The sequence below is a fragment of the Mastigoproctus giganteus genome, chromosome 1 (assembly GCF_048544385.1).
Source record: "Mastigoproctus giganteus isolate SK-2022 chromosome 1, ASM4854438v1, whole genome shotgun sequence".
NCBI lineage: Eukaryota > Metazoa > Arthropoda > Arachnida > Uropygi > Thelyphonidae > Mastigoproctus > Mastigoproctus giganteus.
The window spans coordinates 119,384,126-119,397,560 of NC_143575.1; the positions used below are offsets into that span (position 1 = coordinate 119,384,126).

General features: G+C 39.3%; 1 protein-coding gene across 1 annotated transcript in view; it reads left to right on the plus strand.

The window, feature by feature from the left end:
- The window catches only part of LOC150091114 (propionyl-CoA carboxylase alpha chain, mitochondrial-like), a 1,103,107-nt gene that overhangs the window by 371,671 nt on the left and 718,001 nt on the right, over positions 1–13,435 (plus strand). The window contains exon 7 of the mRNA XM_090381963.1: positions 7,984–8,020. Within this exon, the coding sequence (XP_090238089.1) occupies positions 7,984–8,020 (37 nt within the window). The remainder of the gene's footprint in view (positions 1–7,983; positions 8,021–13,435) is intronic.

Below are 13,435 nucleotides of genomic sequence, written 5' to 3' on the forward strand. Positions count from 1 at the left end.
TACATAAAATCCAAGGAAGTGAAGCCAGTCGACATCGCTGGACAGTGCAGTGTCGAGTCAGTTTGCTGTGACATAAGCATTGGGAGATCAAAATTGAGAGTAGGAGTGTGCTATAGGCCTAATGACTCTGATGAGTATAATAAGAAACTGTACAGGGAAATAGAGTTGGCCAGTAAATCAGAGAGTCTTATAATGGGGGATTTTAATTTCCCAAATATTGACTGGAATTTGGGGGCTGGTCACTCACACACTAGCAAGGCTTTTGTGGATTTATTGGATGATTGTTTTCTACATCAGCATGTTCGGGAGGCAACGAGAGGCAGTAATACTCTTGATTTGATTATCAGTAGCGATTCTTCATGCATTAAGAATCTGCAGATAAATGAACCACTAGGTGGCAGTGATCACAGTGTGCTGAAGTGGGATTTGCTCAAAGAGGTAACTACCATTAGGGGTAAAGGGAAGGGTTATTGCTTTCGTAAAGGCAACTATGATGGACTGAGACAGTATTTAAATTCTATACAGTGGGACCAACTGATGATGTTACCAACAGCAAATTCAAAATGGGAAGCATTCAAAGAACTTATCTTGAAAGCTACTAGGCTTTACATACCAACTAAGAATTATTGTTCAAGATTTAGGCCTAAATGAATATCAGATGAACTAATAAGACATATGGCAGAGAAGAAAAATGCATCGATACACATACAAATTAACACGTGACACAGAAGCCTATGGTAGATACAAGTTGATCTGTAACCAAGTTACAAAGGAGGTTAGGAAGGCGAAGGCAGATTTCGAGAAATCCTTGGCAAGGGATGCAAAGAAAAACAGTAAAGAGTTCTTTTCTTATGTAAACTCTAGAAGGAAGGGGATGAATGAGATTGGTCCACTTGATATCGATGGGTCAACTGTTGAGGATCCTGCTCAGGTAGCTAACAAACTAAATGAATATTTTGCATCGACATTCACACATGAGGAGTTATTCAGCGAGGGGATTTCCAGAGGTGTATTGAACTCTGGCAGTAGGCTAGAGAATCTTGTAATAACTGAGAGTAAAGTGGAGAGAAATTGTTGAAGATAAACACAAGAAAGGTACCTGGGGTGGATGGGATCTATCCAGTTATATTAAAGGAGGCAGCAAAGGAAGTAAGCACACCTTTAGCCATAATTATGAGAGCTTCCTTGGACTCAGGGCAGGTATCCATCGACTGGAGAAGTGCAAGTGTGACTCCAATTCACAAAGGAGGATCAAAGGCTGACACAAGTAATTCCGGAAAATTAATGGAGGCACTGGTTAAAGAAGCACTGCAGGATCATCTAGAGAAGACTTCAGTTATAGCTCGGACACAGCATGGTTTTAGCATTAACATTAGTAGACGCATTTGATGCAAGAAAGCAAGCTTATGCAGCATCAGCCAAAAAAAAAAAATAAAATAAATAAATAAATAAAAAATAACCACTTCCACTTCACCCCTCTGTTCGTTTGAAATACCTGTTCAGCTGAGCCTTAAACTTATTTCGGATATCAACTTCCATGACAAGGGATGGAAGTATATTCCAACAACCAACCACCCGCTGGCTAAAGGCAAATTTCCTCACGTCTATCCTACATCCGTCTTTCCTCAATTTGAATTTATGCCCTCTCAGGTGATTATTCTGAGCAAGAGGAAGAATCCCATCAGCACTGAGCATGCTCAAACCATTCAAGGCTCTATACACCTCTATCAGATCACCTCGCTGGTGCCTGGTCTCCAGACACTGTAATTTGCAAAACTTAAGCCTTTCTTCGTAAGAGCACCCCTTTGTTCCATTCACTAATCTTGTTGCCCTTCTCTGTACTTGTTCCAGCAGCTCTACATCCTTCTTGAAATGAGGCCTCCAGGCCTGTATGCAGTACTCTAGGTGTGGCCTGACCATTGCCTTATACAAGGGAATAATCACCTCCTTATCCCTGCTAGAAAAATTCCTGTATATCATTGACAATACACCATGAGCTACTCTTGCCGCCCGTCTGCACTGCTCAGAGAACTTCATATCTGATTGCACAACCACCCCCCAGGTCCCTTTCATTCTCTACCACTGTCAGTGTAGTACCACAGAGTTGATACGTTGCTCTGGAGTTGCTGTTTCCCATATGTAGTACTTTACATTTGTCAATGTTAAACTTCGTTTGCCACCTCTCAGCCCATCTGCTCAACCTTTCCAGATCCTGTTGCAGCAGCATAGTGTCAGTAGTGTCCTTGACAACCCTGCCAACCTTTTTATCGTCTGCAAACTTGGACATTAGGCTTGATATACCATCATCAATGTCATTTTAAATACAGAAAACAATAATGGACGCAATACTGAACCCTGTGGGAATCCACTAATAACATTAGTCCACGATGAGCAGTGTCCATTGATTACCACTCTCTGTCTTCTCCCCCTCATCCACCCCTTTATCCATAGCAGCAATTTACCAACAATGCCACACTGCTCCAATTTGTGCAGCAGTCTTCCATGTGCAACAGTATCAAAAGCCTTTCTAAGATCCAAGTATATAATATCAAAGTTATTCTCTGCATCCAGTTCTTTTGTGACTGCATCATAGTATCCAATCAAATTGGTCAGGCAAGACTTCCCCTTAACAAAACCATGCTGTGTCTGAGCTATAACTGAAGTCTTGTCTAGATGATCCTGCAGTGCTTCTTTAACCAGTGCCTCCATTAATTTTCCGGGAACAGAAGTTAAACTAACAGGTCTATAATTACTTGTGTTGCCCTTTGATCCTCCTTTGTGAATTCGGGTCACATTTGCACATCTCCAGTCCATGGGTGCTTCCCCTGAGTCCAAGGAAGCTCTCATAATTATGGCTAAGGGTTTGCTTACTTCCTTTGCTGCCTCCTTTATTATAACTGGATAGATCCCATCCACCTTTCTTTTATTTATCTTCAACAATTTCTCCTCCACTTTACTCTCATTTATTACAAGATTCTCTAGATTACTGCCAGAGTGGAATACACCTCTGGCATACCCCTCCCTGAATAACTCCTCATGTGTGAATGCGATGCAAAATATTCATTTAGTTTGTTAGCTACCTGAGCAGGATCATCAACAGTTGACCCATCGATATCAAGTGGACCAATATAATTCATCCCCTTCCTTCTTGAGTTTACATAAGTAAAGAACTCTTTGCTGTTTTTCTTTGCATCCCTTGCCAAAGATTTCTCGCAATCTGCCTTCGCCTGCCTAACCTCCTTTGTAACTTGGTTACAGATCAACTTCAATCTATCATAGGTTTCTGTGTCAAGTGTTAATTTGTATGTATCCCATGCATTTTTCTTCTCTGCCATATGCCTCATCAGTTCATCTGACATCCATTTAAGCCTAAACCTTGAACAATATTTCTTAGTTGTTATGTAAAGCCTAGTAGCTTCCAAGATAAGTTCTTTGAATGCTTCCCATTTTACATTTGCTGTTGGTAACATCATCAGTTGGTCCCACTGTATACAATTTAAATACTGTCTTAGTCCATCATAGTCGCCTTTACGAAAGCAATAACCCTTCCCTTTACCCCTAATGGTAGTTACCTCTTTGAGTAAATCCCACTTCAGCACACTGTGATCACTGCCAACTAGTGGTTCATTTATCTGCAGATTCTTAATGCATGAAGAATTACTGCTGATAATCAAATCAAGAGTATTCCTCCCTCTAGTTGCCTCCCGAACATGCTGATGTAGAAAACAATCATCCAGTAAATCCACAAAAGCCTTGCTAGTGTGTGAGTGACCAGTCCCCAAATTCCAGTCAATATCTGGGAAATTAAAATCTCCCATTATAAGACTCTCTGATTTACTGGCCCACTCTATTTCCCTGTACAGTTTCTTATTATACTCATCAGGGTCATTAGGCCTATAGCACACTCCTACTCTCAATTTTGATCTCCCAATGCTTATGTCACACCAAACTGACTCGATACTGCACTGTCCAGCGATGTCCATGGCTTCACTTCCTTGGATTTTATGTATTTCTTAACTAATAGCATAACCCCTCCTCCCTTCCTATCCAGTCTATCCTTTCTGTAGACGTTGTACTACCCAAATTCCACTTGTGCATTCCTTATATCTGTGTGACACCACGTCTCTGATATCCCAACAATATCTGCCTTTGATGTTTTGAGCAATACCTCAAATTCATCAAATTTATTTACTAAAATCCTAGCATTCGTGTACACCCAAGTAAACATGCACCTATTCTTATTCTTAGCTACCCTAACACAACCCATGTGTTTACTTGTACCGCAATGACTCCCGGCAGTCTCTGAAATATCCTGCATCCTGTTTTTCAGGCTTCTGCTCATTCCAATAGAAGCAGTGCAAGAATCTCTTTCACCTCTGCCAGTGGCTACTGTTAATCTATTCGTCTTGGTCTCCCCCCAAGCTAGCAGTTCAGGCTGAAAAAAATTCTACCCCTTGAGCCTTGCACAATCTTTCCTGCGCCGAATTGAGTGGCAAGTCTGTCATCATATACTCCCTCCAGTCGTGTCTGGGCAGAATTGCAGACACTTTCAAATTCAACCCTATTTCACGGCTTTTTTTCAACAGTGACCTGTACTTGTTAAGCAATTCTGCCAGTCTCCTACTCTTGATATCATTAGTGCCAACGTGTACAACTATATCACCTTTTGTGCCCTTAAAAGATGATATCTGCTCTACAACGTCATCAACCTTTGCCCCTGGCAGACATACCCTGGTCCTGTTCCACCAATCCTTTTTACAAAGCATGTTCCCCATTTCCCTGACAATAGAGCCACCAACATCTACTAGTTCCTTTGGGACCAGCGCATTCTGCCTTGGGGGTTGCCGCTGTGTTGTGCGACGACAAAGTGCAAGCTCTGGCGTTGATGTGGGCAGCTGAGAGCTTGATGGGCCCCTCAATTTAGTTCCTTCGAGGGCATCCACCCTGTCCTTCAAGCTCTCGTATAGGCCCATAAGAATGCTGAGTTGTTGCCTGATTTCGATGCACTCCTTGCATCACGCACACACAAAAACATCCCCCATGGCAATATCATGTCCCGTACCTGAATCCTCCACAAACATCATGCAAGCTGTGCATTTTAGAAGGCTGTGATTCAGAAGGAAACTGCCCCCCTCAGTTCTCCTCTGAGCCATACCACTTCCATTAGCTTGAGCCTTTTGTTGTGCTGCTCTGGTCTGAGTCATGATTTCTTTTAATTTAAATAAAATTTCAATTTCAGTTTATAACCCTAACTTATCTCCCAACACAGTTGTAACGGGATATATATTTTTTAGTGTCAAGTATTAATTATCTCCGAGTTCCCTTTATATAACTTCCGTATTAGTTATGTATTAATTAATTATGTTATGTTTGTCGGTAATACGTATTTAGTTAAAATCTAAGTCGGTATTTGTAATTAGTTAAAATTAAAAGTACAGTTTAAATGCCAACGAAGTTCAACAAGTTTAATAGATTTTACCGATCACTGAAAATATTATAACCTATACTATACTAACGCTATCTAGGTTCTATATATAACGATCGTAAGACAAAGGCGGGAAGTTACGAACGGTAAAGATATATGGACACTTAAGTATTAATTAACTTTCAAATCTCGCTGGCTCAATTCAGAATAAACCAAGGATCCTGACTAGATCTATAAGCTACTTACAAAAAATAATTTGATGTAAAAAATATTCAATAAGCGGCTAAATATGGCTAAAAAACTTCTCGTTCAGTGGAGTTGCGACTTGTAGCACTTTGATACCCTTACCGATACTTTTTGTGCAATTGCAAGGCCGAGTAAAGGATAAATACACGAACTTAATCAGAAAATCACAAAATAATGCTATACTACTAAATTTAAATCAAAAGTTTTAGAAAAACAATAATTTCAAATCAATAAATAAGAAAAATCCACTTAGCGGCTTTGAACACGTCTGGCCCCTACTAGCCTCGTCAGCAGACTCGACAGCAGTTTTGTTAAGGGTAAGCCTTGCCTGACCAATTTGATTGGATACTATGATGCAGTCACAAAAGAACTGGATGCAGGGAATAACTTTGATATTATATACTTGGATCTTAGAACGGCTTTTGATACCGTTGCACATGGAAGACTGCTGCACAAATTGGAGCAGTGTGGCATTGGAGGAAATTGTTGCTATGGATAACGGGCTGGTTGAGGGGGAGAAGACAGAGAGTGGTAATCAATGGACACTGCTTATTGTGGACTAATGTTATTAATGGAGTCCCTCAGGGTTCAGTATTGGGTCCATTATTGTTTTCTGTATTTATAAATGACATTGATGATGGTATATCAAGCTTAATGTCCAAGTTTGCAGACGACACGGAGGTTGCAGGGTTGTCAAGGACACTACTGACACTATGCTGATGCAACAGGATCTGTAAAGGTTGAGCAGATGGGCTGAGAGGTGGCAAAGAAGTTTAACATTGACAAATGTAAAGTACTACATATGCGAAACAGCAACCCCAGAGCAACGTATCATCTCCGTGGTACTACACTGACAGTGGTAGAGAATGAAAGGGACCTGGGGGTGGTTGTGCAGGCAGATATGAAGTTCTCTGAGCAGTGCAGATGGGCTCCAAGAGTAGCTCATGGTGTATTGTCAATGATATATAGGAATTTTTCTAGCAGGGATAAGGAGGTGGTTATTCCCTTGTATAAGGTAATGGTCAGGCCACACCTAGAGTACTGTATACAGGTAGTGAATGGAACAAAGGGGTGCTCTTACGAAGAAAGGCTTAAGTTTTGCAAATTACAGTGTCTGGAGACTAGGCACCAGCAAGGTGATCTGATAGAGGTGTATAAAGCCTTTAATGGTTTGAGCATGCTCAATGCTGATGGGAATTTTCCTCTTGCTCAGAATAATCACCTGAGCGGGCATAAATTCAAATTGAGGAAAGACGGATGTAGGATAGACATGAGGAAATTTGCCTTTAGCCAGCGGGTGGTTGGTTGGTGGAACAGATTTCCATCCCTTGTCGTGGAAGTTGATAGCCTAAATAAGTTTAAGGCTCAGCTGGACAGGTATTTCAAACAAACAGAGGGATGAAGTGGAAGTGGTTATTTTTTATTTATTTATTATTGATTTTTTGGCTGATGCTGCATAAGCTTGCTTTCTTGCATCAGCTGCCTCTACTAATGCTAATTATCTTATTTTTAATTGTAGGAAATCAGTGATAAAACTGCCATATGCATAATCAGCATATCCAGAATCATACAGAAGTAGTAGCATATGACAATAAACTATTTTTTATACACATTTTCTGTACATGAACTATCTTCTCCCGTTAACTGGCAATTCCATTTTTACTGACGGTAGTATTTAATTTTCCTTTACTTTCCAATTTGACAAACGTTTGCTCTACACAAACAAGAGCAACTCCTTAATTATCCAACACTTTCTCAAATGTTGATCTACCATTAACTGAAATAATTGTTTGCTGTCATAATTATTTATGCTATGTCCTCTTTGGAATATATTCTTTTTTTTCTTTTGAATTTCCTGCAAATTATGACTGATAGAAATTCAGTTGAAATATCAATTTTATTCTGTATGTTCACACTATATTCCAATCTTCTTTAGAATACTGTTTGCTCTTATAGTTTTATTTTTTTTTCACATAATGAAGAAAAACATGAATTCATTGAAGAATGAATCAAGGTGATGCCATATGTCATAGTTTAATGGAGAGAGAGAGAGAGAGAGAGAGAGAGAGAGAGAGAGAGAGAGAGAGAGAGAGAGAGAGAGAGAGAGAGTTTGAAGAAATGTATTGGGGTTTGCTTAGAAATAAACTGCTGTAGAAAAAGATGCAAATGAAATATAATTTTAACTGGTTGGAAAGTGCTTAGCAAGAATTTTGGAATTAAATAAAATTTTATTTTGACATTTATTTATTGATTTATGTTTATATTTTGATAGGAACTTGTGCAATTTCTAAAATCAAATTCTTGTTTTGCAGACCCCAGAAGAATGTGTAAAAATTGCCAGAGAAATTGGTATGTTTTTTATTTTTTTCATGGAAGGAGGGGGGCGGGTGATTAAGGATATTTTTATTTTTAATGGCATTTCATTATAATGACACTTCAGAATTACTACCAATATTTGGTTTACGATATCCCTCATCTCATTATAACAACATGTTAGAAATAATTTTCAGAAATGTTAAAAAAATTGAAACACTGAATAGGGGACCAAAGCTATAAAGATAAATCATCTTTGCAACATTTTACAACAAATTAAAGTGTCACGTAGTTAGGAGAAAGGTAGTAGTAGTAGTAATGGCATGTGATGCAAGAAAGCAAGTGTATGAGCTTAAGCAGCATCAGCCAAAAAAAAAAAAAAAAAAAATCACACCATTCCCTTCAAATGCCTGTCCAGTTCCTCCTTAAATTTATTCAACCTATCAACTTCCACAACGACAGATGGAAGTTTGTTCCAGCAATTAACCACCCGCTGGCTAAAGGCAAATTTCTGCACATCTATTCTACATCTGTCTTTTCTTAATTTGAATTTATGCCCCCTTAGGTTCGTAATCTGAACAAGTGGAAGGATCCAATTAGAATTCAGCGTGCTGAACCCATTCAAGGCCTTTTACACTTCAATCAGATCACTGCGCAGGTGCCTAGTCTCCAGCCACTGCAATTTTGCAGAACTTAAGCCTCTCTTGGTAAGAGGATCCCTTCATTCCCCTCACCAATCTTCTTGCCCTTCTCTGTACATGCTCAAGTAAATCTACATCCTTCCTAAAATGAGGCCTCCAGACCTGTACGCAGTACTCAAGGTGTGGCCTGACCATTGCCTTATACAGAGGGATAATCACCTCCTTTTCCCTGCTAGCAAAATTCCTATATATCATTGACAAAACCCCCATGACCTGCCCTGGCAGCCTGTCTGCATTGCTCAGAAAACTTCATATCTGACTGCACAATTACTCCCAGATCTTTTTCATTTTCTACCACCTTAAGTGTAGTACCACACAGTTGGTACGTTTCTCTGGGGTTACTTCCACCCATATGCAGTACTTTGCATTTGTCAAGGTTAAACTTCAGTTGCCACTTCTTAGCCCATCTGCCCAAATTATCTAGATCCTGTTGCAGTAGCACACTGCCATTACTGTCATTAACAATCCTGCCAACCTTTGTATCATCTGCAAACTTCGACATTAAGCCTGATATACCTTCATCAGTATCATTGATAAATATACAAAACAACAGTGGACCTAACACCGAACCCTGTGGGACTCCACTGATAACATTAGTCCAAGAAGAGCAGCACCCATTGATTACCACCCTCTGTCTTCTCCCACTTAACCATCCTTTTATCCATTGTAGCAACTTATCCTTAATACCATTCTGCTCCAATTTGTACAATAGTCTTCCATGCACAACAGTGTCAAAAGCTTTCCTGAAATCCAAATATATGATATCAAAATTATTTTTTGCATCCAGTTCCTTTGTAACCACATCATAATATCCTATCAAATTTGTCAGACAAGACTTTCCCTTAACAAACCCATGCTGTGTCTGAATTATTTCAATCTGTCTACCACCCAGTCAGCCTTTTACCATTCATGAACTTGAAGATTGAATTCTGCAGTTGCCAATCCCTTTCTGTTTATTGGGCGACTTCAGTGGGCACCATCCATTGTGGGGCTCTCTCAATGCAGATGGACAAGGACAACTCATTGAAATGCTCATTGATAGGCAAAATTTAACCATCCTAAATACTGGTTCACCAACTTATATCCATCTCTAACAGGATCAGTCTCTTCAATAGATCTCCCCAATCCTCTTTCCTTGTATTGAGTGGACAGCTCTTGACGATCCACTCAACAGGGATTACTATCCACTAATCTTTAAAATTCAAACTTCACACTCTGTAACTTCAGAAAACCAAAAAATGGAAATTTTATAAGGCAGATTGGGCAAAGTATACTTATCATGTATTCTTTGATAATCAGATCATCGAATCTCATCCAATTGACATAGTCATTAACCATATTACCAAACAAATCCTAGCAGCTGCATCTATTCCCATCCCACATTCACAGTCAAGCTTCTGCAGATCCATAAATTATTGGTGGAACAAAGATTGTAAAAGAGCAAAAGAAAAAAAAAAAAAATCGAACAAATATCATACTACCAATAATCTGCTAAATTATAAGAAACTCAAAGCCAATGCTTGCCACATCAGGAAGAAAGCAAAAAGAGACTCCTGGGTCCAGTTTGCAAATTCAATTAATAAAAAAAACAAATTCTAGAATAATATGGAGAAAAATAAAACAGCTAAATGGCAAATTTCCTCCTTTATCCTCTCCAATTTTCAACTGGAATGGAAAGGAGCTCCATACTCCTGCAGAAATTGCAAATGCCCTGGGGTCTATATTCTCACAGTTTGCCTCGACCACATATGACCTGTCATTTCAGATTAAAGCTTCAGCTGAAAAATCTCAGTTGAACTTCAAAAGCACACATTCTTTACCATACAATCGCTACTTACGATGCCTGAACTTCAAGAAGTCATATATACCACAAAGAACAGTGCTGCTGGCCCTGATGGAGTATATTATATAATGCATAAACACTTAGATAACAAATCATTATTCTTGTTGCTGACTTTCTACAATCGTATTTTTATTTAATATTCATTCCCCACATGCTGGCATCACTCCTATTTCAGGAGTTAACAGGAGAGACTGCTTCTACAGGGATGGGATACACTTAAATAGAAAGAGTGCAAGAATATTTGCTAATGCTATTGAGGCAGTGTTAGGTGGGTTGGAAAACTCCTAGCTTGGGGGGGTATCAGGACTAATAGATTAACAGTAGCCACTGGCAGAGGTGAAAGTGATTCTTGCACTGCTTCTATTGGAATGAGCAGCAGCCTGGAAAACAAGATGCAGAGTGTTTCAGAGACTGCTGGGAACCATTGCTGTACAATTAAACACATGGGTTATTATTATTATTATTATTATTATTATTAATATCCATGTGATGCAAGGAAGCCTGAGGCTTATGCTGCACCAGGAAAAAAAAAAAAAAAAAAAATTCCCGAGTAACAGGTGCATGTATACTTGTGTATAGACCAATGTTAGGAGTTTGGTAAATAAATTTGATGAATTTGAGGTATTTCTCAAAACATCAAAGGCAGATATTGTTGGATATCAGACATATGGTATCACACAGATATAAGGAATGCAGAACTGGAATCTGGGAAGTACAATGTGTACAGTAAGGATAGACAGGATAGGAAGGGAGGAAGGGGTGATTATGCTATTAGTTAAGAAACACATAAAATCCAAGGAAGTGAAGCCAGTCGACATCGCTGGACAGTGCAGTGTCGAGTCAGTTTGGTGTGACATAAACATTGGGAGATCAAAATTTGAGAGTAGGAGTGACTTAATGACTTTGATGAGTATAATAATAAACTGTACAGAGAAATAGAGTGGGCCAGTAAACAGAGAGTCTTATAATGGGGGATTTTAATTTCTCAATATTGACTGAAATTTGTGGGTTGGTCACTCATGCACTAACAAGGCTTTTGTGGATTTATTGGATGATTGTTTTCTACATCTGCATGTTTGGGAAGCAACAAGAGGGAGTAATACTCTTGATCTCATTATCAGTAGTGATTCTTCATGCATTAAGACTCTGCAGATAAAGAAACCACTAGGTGGCAGTGAACACAGTGTGCTGAAGTGAGTTTTTGCTTTTGTACAGGCGACTATGGTGGTCTGAGACAGTATTTAAATTCTATACGGTGGGACCAACAGCAAATTCAAAATGGGAAGCATTCAAAGAATTTATCTTGGAAGCTACTAGGCTTTACATACCAACTAAGAAATATTGTTCAAGGTTTAGGCCTTAATGGATGTCAGATGAACTAATGAGACATATGGCAGAGAAGAAAAATGCATGGGATACTTATAAATTCATGGGTGACATGTAAGCCTGCGATAGATATAAGCTGGTCTGTAAACAAGTTTGGCAAAGGATGCAAAGAAAAACAGCAAAGAGTTCTTTACCTATGTAAACTCTAGAAGGAAATTGATGAATCAGATTGGTCCACTGGATATTGACGGTTTAACTATTGCTGATCCTGCTCAGTTGGCTAACAAACTAAATGAGTATTTTGCATCTACATTCACACATGACGAGTTATTCAGGGAGGGGAATGCCAGAGGTGAATTAAACTCTGGCAATGAGCTAGATGATTTTGTAATAACTGACAGGAATGTTATTAGAGGAGGAGAAATTGTTGAAGATAAACATGAAAAAGACAGCCGGGGTGGATGGGATCTATCCAGTTATATTAAAGGAGGCAGCAAAGGAAATAAGCAAACCCTTAGCCACAATTATGAGAGCTTCTTTTGACTCAGGGGAGGTAACCATGGACTGGAGATGTGCAAATATGATCCCAATTCACAAAAGAGGATCAAAGGGTGACAAAAGTAATTATAGACCTATTAGTTTAACTTCTGTTCCAGGAAAATTAATGGTGGCTCTGGTTAAAGAAGCGCTGCAGGATCATCTAGGCAAGAATTCACTTATAGCCCGGACACAGCATGGTTTTGTTAAGGGAAAGTCTTGCCTGACCAATTTGATTGGATACTGTTATGTGGTCACAAAGGAACTGGATGCAGGGAATAACTTTGATATTATATATTTGGATCTTAGAAAGGCTTTTGATACTGTTGCACGTGGAAAACTGCTGAACAAATTGGAGCAGTGTGGCATTGGAGGAAAATTGCTGTTATGGGGGATAAAGGGATGGTTGAGTGAGAGAAGACAAAGAGTGGTAATCAATGGACACTGCTCATCATGAACTAATGTTATTAGTGGAGTCCCTCAGAGTTCAGTGTTGGGTCCATTGTTGTTTTCTGTATTTATAAATGATATTGATGATGGTATATCAAGCTTAGTGTCCAAGTTTGCGGACGATACGAAGGTTGCCAGGGTGGTTTAGGACAGTAGTTACCGTACGCTGCTGCAACAGGATCTAGAAAAGTTGAGCAGATGGGCTGAGAGGTGGCAGATGAGAAATGTAAAGTACTACTATGGGAAGCAGTAACTCTCATGGGAAGAGTAACCTATCAACTCTGTGGTACTATACTGACAGTGGTAGAGAACGAAAAGGACCTGGGCGTAATTGTGCAGGCAGATATTAAGTTTTCGGAGCAGTGCAGACAATCTGCAAGAGTAGCTTATTGTGTCTTGTCAATGATATACAGGAATTTTTCTAGCAGTGATAAGGAGGTGATTATACCCTTGTATAAGGCAATGGTAAGGACTCATTTTAAGAATTATGTAGAGCTGTTGGAACCAGTACAGAGAAGCGCAACAAGATTAGTGAATGGAACAAAGGGTTTCTCTTTTGAAGAAAGGTTTGAGTTTTGCAAATTACAGTGTCTG